The following is a 20,327-nucleotide window of genomic DNA, read 5'->3' as shown; positions in this document are numbered from 1 at the left end:
GAACAGTTGATGCTGGAATTTTGCATAGAACACAAAGTTCTGAAGCAACTCAGCGGGTCAGGCAGTATCTCTGGAGGATATGGATAGCAATATTTCAGGACTTTACCCTTCTTCAAAGTCAGAAACACTTTATGTTCTAAGCGCATTTACTGTATGTGTCACTTTATGTCATTAAAAGTGCTGTTTGTCTACAATGTATAGAAAATCTAAAACCATAAAAGCCTCGATTTTCCTATGTGGCACATCCTGAAAATTAAACCTGAAAATGCACCCATCTCATGGTCCTTCATCTGATCTCAAATGAGCCACAGTTCACTGCCAATTTAATAAATATACACACATAAAAGTAAAAATGGTCAAATGGGGAAGCTTTTCAATTCTTCATAACATTAGTAAAAGATATTAAAGCAAAATCAAAAATGTTACACTAAAACAAATGAAACTCTATTGTTGTGCCTGAACATCTGATCACAATTATTAGTCACTAAGCAAGAGAAGCTGCAAGAAATTTATAAATAGCCAGTTTTATCTATATGCGGATGACACAAAAGGGAGTGATGTTGTGGATAGCTGGGAAAGTTGTCAATGGCTATATCAGATTCTAGGTCAGATGGAAAATTGGGCAAACTGTTGGCAGATGGAATTTAACCCCGGCAAGTGCAAAATGATGCATTTTGGTAATTCAAATAATGGTAGGACATAGACAGTAAATGGTAGAGAACTAAGTTGATGAACAGAGGATCTTTGTGGTTCAGATCAATAGTTACCTGAAAATTGCAACACAGGTCAATAGAGTGGTAAAGGCAGATAACATGCTTGCCTTCATAGGTCAAGGCACAGAATATAAAAGTGGGGATATCATGCGGCAACTTTACAAGACTTGTTAGACCACACTTTGAGTATTGTGTGTTCTGGTCACCACACGATAGGAAATTATATGATTGCACTGGAGATAGTTCAGAGAAGATACACCAGGACACCCAAGGATGTTGCTTGGGTGGAAAACATTAGTTCTAGGGTGAGTTTAGAAGGCAGGCTTGATATTCCCTGGAGCAAAGGGATCTAAGGGGTGGCTCGATAGAGGTGTATAAAATTCTTAGCATAAATAGGTTGGATAGTCAGAACCTTTCTCCCATGATAGGATTATCAAAAAATATGGCATAGGTATCAGGGTTTTAAAATAGATTTGAGGGATTTTTTTTTACATGAGAGTAGTTAACATCTGAAACTTGCTGGTGGTGAGGTCTGATTGAATTACTTTGTTAAATAAAACAAGCATAGAAGGATGCAGATCTACTGCGGAAAATGAGATTAGCGCAGATGGGCAAATGGGTCAGTGTGAACATAGTGGCCCAAAGAACCTGCTTTCGTGCTTTATAACCGACTCCATGAATGGCAAATTAATTAATTGACTGTCATAAAAAGTTAAGTAATTTGGCGCATTTGTTATATACAGGTTTGGGCACAAATAAGAAAAGTCAAAACCCTTGTGGCTCTACTCATAAGGATGGGTGCTGCTCTTTATCCACGGCAAGAAGCAGAGCAACACAACACCTGCTGACACAACTATTGATGGCTGCACTAAAGTTTCATCCCATGCATCCTTTGCAGCTTGTATATCAGGTTCACATGTCTTAAAATATGTTAAAATAAAGACTGCAGGAGTGGAAGCTGTTATGGAAATATGGTAACGCATGACAAAACAAGGGCATGGCGGGTTGAGAGTGGACACGCATAAAGGTCCTTTGTTGATTTAAAGGAGAGATTATAGTACCACTTACCATGGCCTGGATAAAAGGAATGTTTGCATACAAAAAAATTACAAATATTATTGCAGAGGTTAATTCTTCTGAAGTTGACAGCACTTATGTCATGCTATTATCACATCATTATTACAACCTACCCACATCAGACCTTATTGCTTTGATTTTAAACGTAACCTACTCTGAGAGAATTAAATGTGTTTGGATTAAGATAAATTCATGTTTTTATTAATTTTTACTCTTTTGTAAATATTTCATAAATAATTAGTCTCCTTCCTCAATGTTTTAACACTTCATCATTTGTTGAAAAAGCCAAAAGGCTGGCCCTTATTGTTCATAAATCAGTGTACAGAAAGCTTTTTGGATGGGGTGACTATCAACGTTACAATTTTTTTTAAAGCAAAAAATCTATTTCAAATATTTTACAGAATGCCAAATGAACAGAATAGAGAAAGTATTATAAAATATGTTAAGCAAATTCAGACCAATAGAATTCAGCTTTAAAATTGCAATGATCAACATTCAACTCAGCATAATATTTCACAACGTAATGAAAAACAAGTTGAAATGTAATGTTGCGCATGTAGTCAGCTGAGCACAGCAGCACAGTAATGGAATAGTAGACCAATTAAAAAAGCAAGAGTACTGAATATCAGACAAAATATTGAAGGAAGCTTCAATTTGAACCCTGATATAAAGGGTCACACAATTGACATTAGAATCAGTAAATGAGGTCAAGCAGTATTTGAATGAAAATAATTGTTAGTAATTTTAAACTAAGCTTACTGGCCAGAGCCAAGTAGAATCCATTTCTGCCACCCAATCTTTGACTTCAACAGACTAATTTTCGTTTGATTAAATGTAACTAATCCTGTTAAATTTCTGGTTAATGGTAACACTGCAGAATGTAGGTAACTCAGCAATGACCAGTAAGTGTCAAAGGTAGTTGGTGAGAGTCTCCTTAGTGAAATGGTCATTATCTAGTACTTGCATGACACAGACATTACTTGTCATTTAGCAACCCATACTGAATGTATGGACGTCTTACTGTATGTGCTCCAAATGCTAAAGAGTTTTGAATGGGATTAAAGATTGTACAATCATCAATGAGCACCTCTACCTTTGATTATTTGAAAAATGGATGAAGAAGCTGGTTGGGCCTAGGTCATTAATGGATTTGGCATCAGGTTGGGTTCGGCTGGTTGGCCTGGGGCATTGCCCTGAGGAATATGGCAATGATGTTCTGGGGCTGACCTCCAACATAACCATCTCTTCTGTACAATTTGAGACTTTTGCCATTGATCCTCATTGACCTCAGTAGCATCAGGACATTTTTATATGAAGAACAACCACTTTCATTTCACCTCTCCTCCAGAAACAGCTCTTTTGTCCATGTTTGGAACAAGGAAAAATCCAAATAGAGCAAGTTGTGCAGGCTTCACTGAAAACAGCATCTTCCACCATTTTGCTAACAATTGTGAGATCGATAATTAGATACATTAGATTTGTCCTGCCAGCTTAGGGGCATATTTCAGCCAGTAAATGCTTTGTCGATTTTCAGTAGTCTATTTACACCGTACCTTATGCTTACCTATTCACACCGTACCTTATCCTATTATAAAAGACGAAATTGCGGAGCATTTGGATAACAGTAACAGGATCGTTCCGAGTCAGCATGGATTTACGAAGGGGAAATCATGCTTGACTAATCTTCTGGAATTTTTTGAGGATATAACTAGGAAAATTGACAGGGGAGAGCCGGTGGATGTGGTGTACCTCGACTTTCAGAAAGCCTTAGACAAGATCCCACATAGGAGAATGGTGGGCAAAATTAGAGCGCATGGTATTGGAGGTAGGGTACTGACATGGATAGAAAATTGGTTGACAGACAGAAAGCAAAGAGTGGGGATAAATGGGTCCCTTTCAGAATGGCAGGCAGTGACTAGTGGGGTACCGCAAGGCTCGGTGCTGGGACCGCTGCTATTTACAATATACATCAATTACTTGGATGAAGGGATTGAAAGTACCATTAGCAAATCTGCAGATGATACAAAGCTGGGTGGCAGTGTGAACTGTGAGGAAGATGCTATGAGGTTGCAGGGTGACTTGGACAGATTGTGTGAGTGGGCGGATGCATGGCAGATGCAGTTTAATGTGGAGGTGTGAGGTTATCCACTTTGGTGGTAAGAATAGGAAGGCAGATTATTATCTGAATGGTGTCAAGTTAGGAAAAGGGGACGTACAACGAGATCTAGTGCATCAGTCACTGAAAGTAAGCATGCAGGTACAGCAATGGAATGTTGGCCTTCATAACAAGAGGAGTTGAGAAAAGGAGCAAAGAGGTCCTTCTGCAGTTGTACAGGGCCCTAGTGAGACCGCACCTGGAGTACTGTGTGCAGTTTGGGTCTCCAAATTTGAGGAAGGATATTCTTGCTATTGAGGGTGTGCAGCGTAGGTTTACTAGGTTAATTCCCGGAATGGCGAGACTGTCATATGTTGAAAGACTGGAGTGACTAGGCTTGTATACACAGGAATTTAGACGGATGAGAGGGGATCTTATCGAAACATATAAGATTATTAAGGGGTTGGACACGTTAGACACGTTAGACACGTTAGAGGCAGGAAACATGTTCCCAATGTTGGGGGAGTCCAGAACCAGGGACCACAGTTTAAGAATAAGGGGTAGGCCATTTAGAACGGAGATGAGGAAAAACCTTTTCAGTCAGAGAGTTGTAAATCTGTATTGATTGAGAATGATCAGTCATGATCACAATGAATGGCTGTGCTGGCTCGAAGGCCCGAATGGCCTACTCCTGCACCTATTGTCTATTGTCTATGTGCTTTAATTTTGCAAACAAATCTCTATGTGGGACGTATGTGTGACCTGCTGAATTACTCCAGCATTTTGTGAATAAATCGATTTGTACCAGCATCTGCAGTTATTTTCTTATATATCTATGTGGGACGTTATTGAAAACCTCATCCACTGGTTCTTCGTCAGCTATTCTGCTCGTTACAACCACAAATAAATTCTAATAGAATTTTCAAACAAGAGTTCCACTTCATACATCCGTTCTAATTTTGTTCGACCCTGTCACTCTTCACCAAGTACTCTGCATTACATTTTTAATTGTGAACTCTTGGTCTTCCCTAAAATATATATATAGTTAAATTTCAGAATAAGCATCTGAGTATATTCCAAAAGCATAGTTTAATTTCTTAACATTTGAATTAAGGACAAAATATGATCAGCATATCTGCCTTTCCCTTTCTGATCCATTGAAACAGAATAATTGCTGGGTGAGCATTTTGTCTTCAATTGTTCCCTTTATTTTCCGAAAATGACCTAAAATCAACCTTTTGTTTTTATTAGCAATATTAGTTATTATTTAGTAATACATATATGCAAGGAGAGACGGTTAAAACAAATACTGTAATGCAACAGTATGGAAACAATATAGGCTACAGACTGCAAGCCCATATGCACACTACACATGGGGAACAGCTTCAAGTGGCTGAAAGAAATAAAAGCGATTCTGATGCGTCAAAGGGAAAGCTGCTAATGCCAAAAAGTGCAGAAGTGTTAAAATTGTGACATCATGAATAGAAACCCATATGTTACAGCCAGATGCTCTAAAATATGATTTTAGCATGTAACATTTTCAATTCAAATGATCTCATGGGATGTCTTAAACTGTGATTATAAATTCTACATTTGTTTTGAATGTCAGATGAATTATTCCAGTTATTCTGCAATTCTGATTAACTCACAATTAACAGCTGAGTGCAAAGCAACTTCAAAAGCAGCGATCGTTAACAAAGACAAGAACAAAAAACTAACGGAAGTGAATACAATTTATCCTGCAACATATAGATGATAGAATTGGAATGAAAAATCTTACCAGGTCACTAACAAGTGGGATGGGTTTTTTCTTTCGTAGGTCTGGCATACTGTCAATACCATACAGACCACCACCAGTCCTGGAAATAAGATCAATAGCATGGAGATTTTTAAATTTAGATGTTGAAAATATATTCAAGCATTTTAATGACTGATTTAGTTTATCACTTTTGTTTATCGGACTGGTAATACTGAGATGTGGAGGCACAGGAGATTCCAGACCCTGGAATCTGCAGCAAAAAAGACAAGAAGTTCTGGAGAAATTCAGTGGGTCAGGCAGTAGATAACATTTCTAAATGAAGGATCTGAACCTGATGATCCACAGATGTTGCCTGACCCAATGACCCTGTACCAAGGCCCTGTACAACTGCAGCAGAACCTCCCTGCTCCTATACTCAAATCCCCTCGCTATGAATGCCAACATACCATTCGCTTTCTTCACTGCCTGCTGCACCTGCATGCCTACTTTCAATGACTGGTGTACCACGACACCCAGGTCTCGTTGCATCTCCCCTTCTCCTAATCGGCCACCATTCAGATAATAGTCTGCTTTCCTGTTCTTGCCACCAAAGTGGATAACCTCACATTTATCCACATTATACTGCATCTGCCATGCATTTGCCCACTCACCTAACCTATCCAAGTCACATTGCAGCCTCCTAGCATCCTCCTCACAGCTAACACTGCCCCCCAGCTTCGTGTCATCCGCAAACTTGGAGATGTTGCATTCAATTCAATCTTCCAAATCATTAATATATATTGTAAATAGCTGGGGTCCCAGCACTGAGCCTTATGGTACCCCACTAGTCACTGCCTGCCATTCTGAAAAGGACCCGTTTATTCCTCCTCTTTGCTTCCTGTCTGCCAGCCAGTTCTCTATCCACATCAATACTGAACCCACAATACCGTGTGCTTTAAGTTTGCATACTAATCTCTTATGTGGGACCTTGTCGAAAGCCTTCTGGAAGTCCAGATATAACACATCCACTGGTTCTCCCTTATCCACTCTACTAGTTACATCCTCGAAAAATTCTATAAGATTCGTCAGACATGATTTACCTTTCATAAATCCATGCTGACTTTGTCCAATGATTTCACCACTTTCCAAATGTGTTGCTATCCCATCTTTAATAACTGACTCTAGCATTTTCCCCACTACCGATATTAGACTAACTGGTCTGTAATTCCCCGTTTTCTCTCTCCCTCCTTTTTTGAAAAGTGGGGTTACATTAGCTACCCTCCAATCCTCAGGAACTACTCCAGAATCTAAAGAGTTTTGAAAAATTATCACTATTGCATCCACTATTTCTGGGGCTACCTCCTTAAGCACTCTGGGATGCAGCCTATCTGGCCCTGGGGATTTATCGGCCTTTAATCCATTCAATTTACCTAACACCACTTCCCGACTAACCTGGATTTCACTCAGTTCCTCCATCTCATTTGACCCCGGTCCCCTGCTATTTCCGGCAGATTATTTATGTCTTCCTTAGTGAAGACAGAACCAAAGTAGTTATTCAATTGGTCTGCCATGTCCTTGTTCCCCATGATCAATTCACCTGTTTCTGACTGCAAAGGACCTACATTTTTTTAACTAATCTTTTTCTCTTCACATATTTATAAAAGCTTTTGCAGTCAGTTTTTATGTTCCCTGCCAGTTTTCTTTCATAATCTATTTTTCTTTTCCTAATTAAGCCCTTTGTCCTCTGCTGGACTCTGAATTTCTCCCAGTCCTCTGGTAGGCTGCTTTTTCTTGCTAATTTGTACGCTTCATCTTTTGTTTTGATACTATCCCTAATCTCCCTTGTTAGCCACGGATGCACTACCTTCCCTGATTTATTCTTTTGCCAAACTGGGATGAACAATTGTTGTAGTTCATCCATGCGGTCTTTAAATGCCTTCCATTGCATATCCACCGTCAACCCTTTAAGAATCAATTGCCAGTCTATCTTGGCCAATTCACGTCTCATACCCTCAAAGTTACCTTTCTTTAAGTTCAGAACCGTTGTTTCTGAATTAACTACGTCACTCTCCATCCTAATGAAGAACTCAACCATATTATGGTCACTCTTGCCCAAGGGGCCACGCACATCAAGACTGCTAACTAACCCTTCCTCATTACTCAATACCCAGTCTAGAATAGCCTGCTCTCTCGTTGGTTCCTCTACATGTTGGTTTAGAAAACTATCCCGCATACATTCCAAGAAATCCTCTTCCTCAGCAATTTGATTCACCCAATCTATATGTAGATTGAAATCACCCATTATAACTGTTTTACCTTTGTTGCACGCATTTCTAATTTCCTGTTTGATGCCATCCCCAACTCTACTACTACTGTTAGGTGGCCTGCACACAACTCCCACTAGCGTTTTCTGCCCCTTAGTGTTTCGCAGCTCTACCCATATCGATTCCACATCCTCCAAGCTAATGTCCTTTCTTTCTATTGCGTTAATCTCCTCCCTAACCAGCAACGCTACCCCACCTCCTTTTCCTTTCTGACTATCCCTCCTGAATATTGAATATCCCTGGATGTTCAGTTCCCAGCCTTGGTCACCCTGGAGCCATGTCTCCGTAATCCCAACAATGTCATATTCATTAATACCTATCTGCACATTCAACTCATCCACCTTATTACGAATGCTCCTTGCATTAGACAATAGACAATAGGTGCAGGAGTAGGCCATTCAGCCCTTCGAGCCAGCACCGCCATTCAATGCGATCATGGCTGATCACTCTCAATCAGTACCCCGTTCCTGCCTTCTCCCCATACCCCCTCACTCCGCTATCCTTAAGAGCTCTATCCAGTTCTCTCTTGAAAGCATCCAACGAACTGGCCTCCACTGCCTTCTGAGGCAGAGAATTCCACACCTTCACCACCCTCTGACTGAAAAAGTTCTTCCTCATCTCCGTTCTAAATGGCCTACCCCTTATTCTTAAACTGTGGCCCCTTGTTCTGGACTCCCCCAACATTGGGAACATGTTATCTGCCTCTAATGTGTCCAATCCCCTAATTATCTTATATGTTTCAATAAGATCCCCCCTCATCCTTCTAAATTCCAGTGTATATCATATCATATCATATATATACAGCCGGAAACAGGCCTTTTCGGCCCTCCAAGTCCGTGCCGCCCAGCGATCCCCATACATTAACACTATCCTACACCCACTAGGGACAATTTTTTTTTTTAAACATTTACCCAGCCAATTAACCTACATACCTGTACGTCTTTGGAGGAAACCGAAGATCTCGGAGAAAACCCACGCAGGTCACGGGGAGAACGTACAAACTCCTTACAATGCAACACCCGTAGTCAGGATCGAACCTGAGTCTCCGGCGCTGCATTCGCTGTAAAGCAGCAACTCTACCGCTGCGCTACCGTGCCGCCCTACAAGCCCAATCGCTCCAGCCTTTCAACATACGACAGTCCCGCCATTCCGGGAATTAACCTAGTGAACCTACGCTGCACGCCCTCCATAGCAAGAATATCCTTCCTCAAATTTGGAGACCAAAACTGCACACAGTACTCCAGGTGCGGTCTCACCAGGGCCCGGTACAACTGTAGAAGGACCTCTTTGCTCCTATACTCAACTCCTCTTGTTACGAAGGCCAACATTCCATTGGCTTTCTTCACTGCCTGCTGTACCTGCATGCTTCCTTTCATTGACTGATGCACTAGAACACCTAGATCTCGTTGAACTCCCCCTCCTCCTAACTTGACACCATTCAGATAATAATCTGCCTTTCTATTCTTACTTCCAAAGTGAATAACCTCACACTTATCTACATTAAACTGCATCTGCCATGTATCCGCCCACTCACACAACCTGTCCAGGTCACCCTGCAGCCTTATTGCATCTTCCTCACAATTCACACTACCCCCCAACTTAGTATCATCTGCAAATTTGCTAATGGTACTTTTAATCCCTTCGTCTAAGTCATTAATGTATATCGTAAATAGCTGGGGTCCCAGCACCGAACCTTGCGGTACCCCACTGGTCACTGCCTGCCATTCCGAAAGGGACCCATTTATCCCCACTCTTTGCTTTCTGTCTGTTAACCAATTTTCTATCCATGTCAGTACCCTACCCCCAATACCATGTGCCCTAATTTTGCCCACTAATCTCCTATGTGGGACCTTGTCGAAGGCTTTCTGAAAGTCGAGGTACACCACATCCACTGACTCTCCCTTGTCAATTTTCCTAGTTACATCCTCAAAAAATTCCAGTAGATTTGTCAAGCATGATTTCCCCTTCGTAAATCCATGCTGACTCGGAACGATCCCGTTACTGCTATCCAAATGCTCAGCAATTTCGTCTTTTATAATTGACTCCAGCATTTTCCCCACCACTGATGTCAGACTAACTGGTCTATAATTACCCGTTTTCTCTCTCCCTCCTTTCTTAAAAAGTGGGATAACATTTGCTATTCTCCAATCCACAGGAACTGATCCTGAATCTATAGAACATTGAAAAATGATCTCCAATGCTTCCACTATTTCTAGAGCCACCTCCTTAAGTACTCTGGGATGCAGACCATCAGGCCCTGGGGATTTATCAGCCTTCAGTCCCATCAGTCTACCCAAAACCATTTCCTGCCTAATGTGGATTTCCTTCAGTTCCTCCATCACCCTAGGTTCTCCAGCCCCTAGAACATTTGGGAGATTGTGTGTATCTTCCTCAGTGAAGACAGATCCAAAGTAACGGTTTAACTCGTCTGCCATTTCTTTGTTCCCCATAATAAATTCCCCTGCTTCTGTCTTCAAGGGACCCACATTTGCCTTGACTATTTTTTTCCTCTTCACGTACCTAAAAAAACTTTTGCTATCCTCCTTTATATTATTGGCTAGTTTACCCTCGTACCTCATCTTTTCTCCTCGTATTGCCTTTTTAGTTAACTTTTGTTGCTCTTTAAAAGAGTCCCAATCCTCTGTCTTCCCACTCTTCTTTGCTATGTTATACTTCCTCTCCTTAATTTTTATGCTGTCCCTGACTTCCCTTGTCAGCCACAGGTGTCTCTTACTCCCCTTAGAGTCTTTCCACCTCTTTGGAATAAATTGATCCTGCAACCTCTGCATTATTCCCAGGAATACCTGCCATTGCTGTTCTACCGTCTTCCCTGCTAGGGCCTCCTTCCAATCAATTTTGGCCAGCTCCCGCCTCATGCCTCTGTAATCCCCTTTGCTATACTGTAATACCGACACTTCCGATTTTCCCTTCTGCCTTTCCATTTGCAGAGTAAAACTTATCATGTTGTGATCACTGCCTCCTAATGGCTCTTTTACCTCTAGTCCCCTTATCAGATCAGGATCATTACACAACACTAAATCCAGAATTGCCTTCTCCCTGGTAGGCTCCAGTACAAGCTGTTCTAAGAATCCATCTCGAAGGCACTCTACAAACTCTCTTTCCTGGGGTCCATTTCCAACCTGATTTTCCCAGTCTACCTGCATGTTGAAATCTCCCATAACCACCGTAGCATTACATTTTTGACACGCCAATTTTATCTCCTGATTTAACTTGCACCCTAAGTCGAGGCTACTGTTTGGGGGCCTATAGATAACTCCCATTAGGGTCTTTTTACCCTTACAATTTCTCATTTCTATCCATACTGATTCAACATCTCCTGATTCTATGTCACCCCTTGCAAGGGAATGAATATCATTCCTTACCATCAGAGCAACCCCACCCCCTCTGCCCACCTGTCTGTCTTTTCTATACGTTGTGTACCCCTGAATATTCAGTTCCCAGCCCTGGTCCTCTTGTAGCCATGTCTCAGTGATCCCTACAACATCATACTTGCCCATGACTAACTGAGCCTCAAGCTCATCCACTTTATTTTTTATACTACGCGCATTTAAGTACAACACTTTAACTTCTGTATTTACCTCCCCTCTCACATCGTTCACAATTGGCCCTGCCCTTAATTTCTTTTCCGCTCTAGAACTTCTGTTCCCATTCTTCCGAGAGTCTTTTGCAATATCTCCTGTATTCCCTTATACCTCATCTTCATATTCACAATTTGTTAACCCCTCCCCCCCACTACTTAGTTTAAAGCCACAGGTGTCACACTAGCAAACCTGCCTGCCAGAATGTTTGTCCCCTTGCTGTTAAGATGCAACCCGTCCCTTTTGTACAAGTCACCCCTAGCCCAGAAGAGATCCCAGTGGTCCAGAAATCTAAATCCCTGCTCTCTGCACCAGTCCCTCAGCCATAAATTCATACCCTCTATCTCTCTGTTCCTGGCCTCACCAGCACGAGGTACCGGTAGCAGTCCAGAGATAACTACCTTCGACGTCCTACTTCTCAGCGTTTTTCCCAACTCTCTAAACTCCCGCTGTAGCACCTCCTTCCTCTTCCGCCCGACGTCATTCGTGCCCACGTGCACAACGACTTCAGGTTGATCGCCTTCCCTCGCTAGGATTTTCTGAAGCCGGTCTGTGATGTGTTGAACCCTGGCACCAGGGAGGCAACAGACCATCCTCAAGTCCCTCCTGCTGCCACAGAATCTTCTATCCGTCCCTCGGACTATGGAGTCACCGACCACTACGGCTCTTCCAGACTTCGGTCTCCCCTGTCGTGTATCCTTGCCAACAGGTCCGCCACTCGGACTGGAAACGTCTTCTGCCCCGACAGTTCCCAAGAGGGTATACCTATTTGCAATAGGCACAGCCACTGGGGTCTCCTGTAGTCCACGTCCACTCCCCCCGGAAACAGTCTCCCACCTTCGCTCGACCTGGACCCTTGGCGTGACAGCCTCACAATAGGTCCTGTCGAGGAAACTCTCGCATTCCCGGATGGCCCTGAGGTCATCCAACTGCCTCTCCAACTCCACCACACGTCCCTTCAGGAGCTGCACCTGGACACAGTTCTTGCAGGTGTAGCTCCCAGAAGCTCCCGCGACGTCCCTGTCTTCCCACATCCTGCAGGAAACACACCGCACCAACTTTTCCGCCATCACCTTGTGCCTATAACCAGCTCTGGCTTAAAACAATGGTATCCTCCTCACCTCAGCCTCCTCGCCGAAGACTCGCACTTTTCTCACTGGGCACTTCCCTCACTGGGCTGTACCTGAACAGGGCTGCACCCTTTTGTGAGCCTTGCTTATATCACCAATTTAAATTGCCTGATTGTCCAATTTACCTGACTTCTCACTTAAACTGCCTGTTGAACTGTGATTAGCACTTACTTTACTGCTCAGCCAACGGGCGTCCTTGCTCTGCTCCCGGACTTTTCAAATTGACTACTACTTCCTTTTGGCGCTCTTTTTAAACTGCCTGTTCAACTGTGATTAGCACTTACTTTACTGCTCAGCCAACGGGCGTCCTTGCTCTGCTCCCGGACTTTTCAAATTGACTACTACTTCCTTTTGGCGCTCTTTTTAAACTGCCTGTTCAACTGTGATTAGCACTTACTTTACTGCTCAGCCAACGGGCGTCCTTGCTCTGCTCCCGGACTTTTCAAATTGACTACTACTTCCTTTTGGCGCTCTTTTTAAACTGCCTGTTGAACTGTGATTAGCACTTACTTTACTGCTCAGCCAACGGGCGTCCTTGCTCTGCTCCCGGACTTTTCAAATTGACTACTACTTCCTTTTGGCGCTCTTTTTAAACTGCCTGTTCAACTGTGATTAGCACTTACTTTACTGCTCAGCCAACGGGCGTCCTTGCTCTGCTCCCGGACTTTTCAAATAATCCAGAGATTATTACCTTTGAGGTCCTACTTTTAAGTTTATCTCCTAGCTCCCTAAATTCACCTTGTAGGACCTCATCCCGTTTTTTACCTATATCGTTGGTGCCAATGTGCACCACGACAACTGGCTGTTCACCCTCCCCCTCCAGAATGTTCTGCAGCCGCTCAGAGACATCCCTGACCCTTGCACCAGGGAGGCAACATACCGTCCTTCATATTCATATAGGATAAATATCAGTAAACTGGAAAGACTGCAGAGAACATTTATGAGGATGTCGCCTGGACTCAAGGATCTGATCTGTAGGGAGAGGTTGGACAGCCTAGGATTTTATTCCTTGTAGCGCAGAAGAATGAGGGATGATCTGAACAAGGTATATAAAATCATAAGGGGAATAGATAGAGGGAATGCACATTTTAACCCAGAGTTGAAAAATCAAGAACGAGATAACATGGATTTAAGGTGAGAGGGCAAAGATTTAATAGGAACCTTAGAGGCAACTTTTTCACACAAGAGTGACAGGTATATGGAATGAGCTGCCAGGTGTGGTAGTTGAAGCAAATACTCTGACAAAATTTAAAGAAGTTTAAACAGATACATGGATAATAAACGTTATGGGGGATATGGGACAAACGCGGGCAGGTGGGACTAGCGTAGATGGACCATCTTAGTTGCATGGACAAGTTGGGGTGAAGGGCCTGTTTCCCTGCTATCAGATCAGAAATACCATATATAATACAATCAAGTCATACTCATTTAATACATGGAGCAAAGGGGAGGATTCAAAGAGAAAAATATAGTTATCAGCATTTTGCAGAGAATGAAATAATTACATACCCTCCTTTAAACCAGGATAATTTTGATGGATCACCATCACCTCCAAGCTGAGCCTGTTGTTTTATAAAAGAGAGATAAACATTAAAGAAATCCATTTGTTGTCACAACTTATTTAGACAAAGAAAAAAAATATTAAATCAGTCAGTTCATGATTTGATTTGACATTGCTATTTCCAAATGCAATAAAACACAAAAGTTTGTGTGGAAATAAAGTGACCAAAAAATCATAACATTCAAAAGAGAATGGTAGATATAAAGTAGGGTTTCCTTGTGGGAGGGTTGGTGGGGGAAGATGTAAACTGACTACATACACTGAAAGCTTGAATCTATTCAGTGCGGTGGTGCAATTAACTTTGCTTTTTTTTAAAAAGTTTTTATTAAACACAGAACTGCAATAAGATTTCAAATCCACAGACATACATTTATGTTCAGTATGATTACAGTAAAGTAAGAGAGCCTGGATTATGTATTGATCACACACTGAAATACTGCTGCTCTTCAGTCCTCCAGGAACTTGCCTGTAGCTGGAGAGGAAACTAAGATCTTCACCAACACTCCTGTAATCTCCTCTCTTGTTTCTCTTAGTAATTTGAGATAGATTCCATCACACCCTGGGGCTAAATCCACTTTAATGATTTTTCAAGAGATCCAACTCCTTCTTGATCTTAAACTGTCCTTGCATGTTAGAATACCCCGACCTGGTCTTTTCTGTTCCACATGTTCCCCTCAGTGAATACAGATGGACAATATTTGTTTATTACTAAGCCTAGATCCTCTCACTCCAAGCATAAACTCCCTCCCTTTATCCTGAGTGGATCTACCTTCTCCTAAGTAATACTCTTATTTTTGATGACCAAATAAAAAGCCTTGGGATTTTCTTTTCTTTCATCTGACTTGCCAACGACATTTCATGGCCAGTTTATTGTGTCTAAAAGCTTGCTTGAATTCTCTCCTGCTTGCTTTATATTCCTCAAAGCCCTTATCTGATTTTATCTTCCGAAACCTTCCATATGCTTCCTTTTTCTTTCTGACCAAATTTAGAACCTCATCCAAGGTCCCCTTACCTTACCATCCTTATCTCTTCTCCTTTATGGAAAATGCCGGATCTGAACTCTGATCAGCTGGTCTCTAAACAAATCCCGCATGTCTGATATGGACTTACCGAACAACAGCTGCTCCCAATTTACACTCCCTAGTTCCTGCATAATTATGTTGTAATCTATTTTACCCTGTAAGTAATTTCCCCAATGGACCAGAATTATCCTTATTCAGGTCACAACTTCAGGAAACAGAGTTCAGGAGGACACAATGCGCCAGTCTGCAGCAATGGTGATGAAGTGGATATGGTTGAGAGTTTCAACTTCTTAGGTGTAAATACCAACAATCTGCCCTCGTCCAAACCAAATGACATTTTGATCAAAAGAGCGCTCAATGTCTCTACTTCCTCAGAAAACAGGAAATCTAACATGTTTCCAATGACTTGTTGATTTCTGCACATACACCAGAGAAAGCACCCGATTAGGATGCTCTGCCCAAGACCTCAAGAAAATGCAGAGTTGTAAATGCAGCCCAATCCATCTCACAAACCCCCTAAATCTATCAACTCTAATTACACCACGCTGTCTCGGGAAAGCAGCCAATATAATCAAGAATCACCTACATTCCGGTCAATTCTTCCTGCAAAAGCTTGCAAGCAGGTACTATCAGATCCAGGAACCACTTCTTCCCCACTGTTATCAGCCTTTTTAATGAACATTTTATCAGCCAATGTTGCAGTCCTCATCTCCCAATTTACCTCACTGCAGCCTTTGCAGTGTTTTTTAACTACACTTTCTCTGAGACACTTTCAAGAGAGAGAGATTTAGCTCTTATAGACCAAGTGGACCCGTTGGGCCCAAACATCTCCTGCATTGGTGCAGCACCCTCTCCTCCCCCCTCATCCCTCCCCCACTCCCCACTCCCCCCTCCCCCACCCCTCTCCTCCCCACCCCTCTCCTCCCCTCCCCTCTCCCCCCTGCCCCTCCCTCCCCTTCCCCTCCCCCTCCCTCCACCCCCCTTCCCCTCCCCCACACTCCATCCCCCTGAACCCCCTTATCCTCCCTTTTTCCTCCCTCTTTCCCCCCTCCCTCCCCCTTCCCTCCCCCCCTTCCCCCTCCCTCCCTACCCCCTCCCTAGGAGAAAGATTTAAACTTTAAAATGTGAATAACTTTAAAAATATAACACCGATTTCAATTAAACTTCTTCCATTAACACCAAAGGTACGATGGTGAGTAAGGTGGGCCTAAAATTGTTGCGCTATTGTGTACCGTTTTGGCTGTAGTTCAGAAACAAACAAACGAGAGTTTTAGTAAATAGATGGCTAAGGAAATCAAGGGATATGGGGAAAAAGCCGGAACGGGGTACTGATCTTGGATGGTCGGCCATGATCATATTGAATGGTGGTGCTGGCTCAAAAGGCCAAAAAGCCTACTCCTGCACCAATTTTCTGTGTCTTTGTCGCTGTAACATTCTATTCTGCACTCTGTTGCTTTTTTCTTGCTGCACTGCCTGTTGTACTTGTGAATGGATTAACTGTATTCGCTATGGTATGATTTGCCTGGATAGCACACAAAATAAAGTTTTTCCATGTATCTCAGTACACGTGACAATTATAAACAAATTCTAATACCAGCTTCTTCGTCGTTGTTACCAACTACCGAATGGACCTCATACGAGAAGGATAAATTCCCAATCTTCCAATCTACCTCATTGGGGTTCTTGCAATTTTTTAATCTACACTTTCTCTGTAACTTAAACACTATTGTCCATGATCTGATGTGCTCATGTATACCATGCAGGCAAAACAACATTTTTCATTGTTTCTGATACACAGACCACAATCAGTGAAGATAGGTGCTAATACCTCCACCACAATAATTCTGAACACAAGTGCCACAAAAGGTTGTGTTCTCAGTCCCCAACTGTACTCCCTATACATTCATGACTGTGCAACCAAATTCGGCTCTAACTCCATTTATAAATTTGCAGGTTATACCACAATGGTAGTATCCCACCCCGGTAATTCTTGTCCCTGTTCCCGTCGGGCAAAAGATGCCAAAGCTGGACAGCACACAGCACCAGATTCAGGAACAGCTTTTTCCCATCTGCCATCAGGATTCTGAACAGTCCTTCCATTAGCTCGGGTGTTGACCAATTCATCTCTACCCCATTACGAACATTGTCTCTAGAACTGGTGCACTATAATACTAAGAATTAAATTCTATATTGTATCTTTCCCTTTGATCTACCAATTATACCTGAGTTTAGCTTGATTGTAATTATGCACAGAATTATCTGATTTGATTGGACAACGTGCAAAACAAAGCTTTCCTCTGTACCTCAGTACACATGACAAAAATAAACCTAAACCTAAATCTAAACCTAACTTAAGTCTCCGTTACCAACTTTCAACGCAGAAATGAATCTTCCCATGAGCATAAGCTGAAATGTGAGCAGAGCAACATTTTATCTATCAGACTGAAATAGATTCCAGCCACGTGTCTGATGAGCAGCCAACTTGTCTGCCTTTCTCACATCATTTTAATATAGTCAACCATCTGTTCTTATGCAAAATTACGTCTCAATTTCATTCATTTCTATAGGTCTTCTCGGGAGATGGAGTGCATTTAATATAATTAGTGTGCAATTTAAGAAGACTGAAATAATAATAAAACATGTTAACAAAATAATTTTAAAGTAGTTACGGAGTTTGCCCACAAGGTCCCTGACTGTGTAGGTTTCCCCTTGGTTTCTTCCCATTTCCCAATGAAGTGATGGTTATTAGGTTAATAGGCAACTGCAAAGTACCTCTGGTGTCGGTAGATGGTGGCAGAATAAGGAGAGAGTTAACGGATATGTGATAGAAAATAGGTTAAATGGAAGTAAGTGGCAGAATGGTATTACTCTGGCATGGATTCAATAGTTTGAAAGGTCTCATACTGAGTTGTAAGAAAATATAAACAAGAAACAAGATGAGGTAATACATGGAAGGATTTTAAATAAAAGCCAAGTGATCAAACACTATAAATAACTTAAAGGAATTGCCTCGTTAACTTTGTTGATGTCACTTTTTTTTTGCCTAATGAAAGATTGCTTTCATTCTTGATAGTTGCCACTGACAATCTTCTTGAGTTCATGACAAGACCTTGTGGTAAATTGCAGGACTCAATATACTGTACATGTACATCTTTACCAATGGAGTAAGAGGGCACATTTCCCGTCAGATTGAATGACAGACTAACAGGCTGAAGTACCCATTTGCCTATCACAGTTCGACCGCTCAGCCTCCCAGGATTTCAGCTAATGCATTGGCTGGCAAGGCTGAAGATCAGTAATCAAAACAACAGGATTTGTGGCGTGTGGGAATGGTGAGAGGCACAGCTTTACTGATTGCTTCATTACACCTGTTCCAATAAAATAAGTCCCTGTACTTTTCTCTCACATCTGTGTTAAACTTTGGTCTGCTGCATTAAAAATACATGAGTGGGAAAGGCCAGATGAGAGGAATTAGCAAAGTATCCAGTTTAATACTACGAGCATTTTCTCACAAACAGCTGATAAAAATTGAGCGTGACAAAAATTCCAATGGAGCGCAGTAGTTTAGTTTTAGTTGAGTTTAGAGATAAAGTGCGGAAACAGGTCCTTCGGCCCACCGAGTCCACGCCAACCAGCGATCCCCGTACACTAACACTATCCTACACACACTCGGGACAATTTACAATGATACCAAGCCAATTAACCTACAAACCTGTACATCTTTACAGTGTGGGAGGAAACCCGAGATTCCGGAGAAAACCCATGCAGGTCACGGGGAGAGCGTACAAACTCTGTATAGACAGTACCCTTAGTCAGGATCGAACCCAAGTCCCTGGCGCTGTCAGGAATCAACTCTACCGTTGCTCAACCGTGCCGCCCAAGTACATGATGTGGGAGTGTGGAAAGATGGCGTGTGTTCAGACAGGAAATAGCCAAATACACAGAAGCAAAATCCCTCCTTTTGAATTTGAACTATCAAATAAAACTACTGCCTCATAGCAAACTAAGCAGCTGCCATGAACAGAGAAACAGAGGCAATGAACTTTCAAACTATTTTGTTGAGACAAATGATTATTAAACAAAATTAAATTATGATGTAGACACTAAGAACTGCAGGTGCTGGTTTACCAAAATAGACACACTCCAGCTCCCGTTCCCGCTCCCCTCATCCCCATAACAATCAGTCTGAAGAAGGGTCCTGGCCCAAAACATCGCCTATCCATATGCTCTAGAGATGCTGCCTGACCAGTTGAGTTATTCCAATACTTTGGGGGCACAAGCAAGAGTGCACTGAAGATTGGTTAATGACAGACAACATGTAGGAATGAACAGGTCATTTTCATGTTGTGCCCAGTTATGTACTGTATGGACCTCAGATCTTTAACAACAATCTGTACCAAGAATTTAGAACCAGTGTAATATAACCACGTTTGTCAAAAATGCAAAGCTAGATGCCAATGTGGGCATTGTGCATGATATAGTCGCAGAGAGATATATCACAAAGTTTGCACCAACCATCAACCACCCACTTACACTAATCAATCATTAATGTATTTTTCTATTCAACCCGCAATCTCATCAACTATTCCCAGATTCTACCACTCACATATGCATTAGAGGTAGGCTACAGCAGTCAACTAACCATCTAACCTGCATGTCTTTAGGACATAGGAGAAAACTGGAGAACCTGGAAGAAACCATGCAGACGGAGAATATGCAAGCTCCACCCAGAGCACCCAAATTCAAATTTGAAACTGGTTCTCTGGCACAGTGAGGCAGCCGTGCTTTCCATTACAGAGAGTCTTTGAGGGGATAAAGAGTCATTAAATGACTGGGGAAGAATACAGCAGTATATAGAAAAATAATGAGGACATCCATTTTCATTAAAGAGAGAGAAAAGTAGAGTATTATGAGAGGGTCAGTGACATTGGTGTTCAGGGGAACCTGGATGTCCTTTATACAAGAATACTTAAAGTTGTATGCAGATTCAGCAAGCATTATAAGGGTGAACAGTATATCAGCCTTTACTGTAAGAGGATTTGAATATGAAAACTCTTGATCCAATTAT

General features: G+C 42.0%; 1 protein-coding gene across 4 annotated transcripts in view; it reads right to left on the bottom strand.

Moving 5' to 3' along the window:
- LOC144592116 (protein unc-13 homolog B-like) overlaps nt 1-20,327 on the bottom strand; it is a 344,358-nt gene that overhangs the window by 133,829 nt on the left and 190,202 nt on the right. For all 4 annotated transcript variants that reach the window (XM_078396494.1, XM_078396502.1, XM_078396509.1 and 1 more), the window contains 2 exons: nt 14,186-14,238; nt 5,666-5,744 (listed from right to left, as the gene is read on the bottom strand). In XM_078396494.1, coding sequence (XP_078252620.1) covers nt 5,666-5,744; nt 14,186-14,238 — 132 coding nt within the window. The remainder of the gene's footprint in view (nt 1-5,665; nt 5,745-14,185; nt 14,239-20,327) is intronic.

The sequence above is a fragment of the Rhinoraja longicauda genome, chromosome 1 (genome assembly GCF_053455715.1).
Source record: "Rhinoraja longicauda isolate Sanriku21f chromosome 1, sRhiLon1.1, whole genome shotgun sequence".
Lineage (NCBI taxonomy): Eukaryota > Metazoa > Chordata > Chondrichthyes > Rajiformes > Arhynchobatidae > Rhinoraja > Rhinoraja longicauda.
The sequence above is the reverse complement of the archived record's forward strand: the minus strand, read 5'-3'. Positions and strand labels throughout refer to the sequence as shown.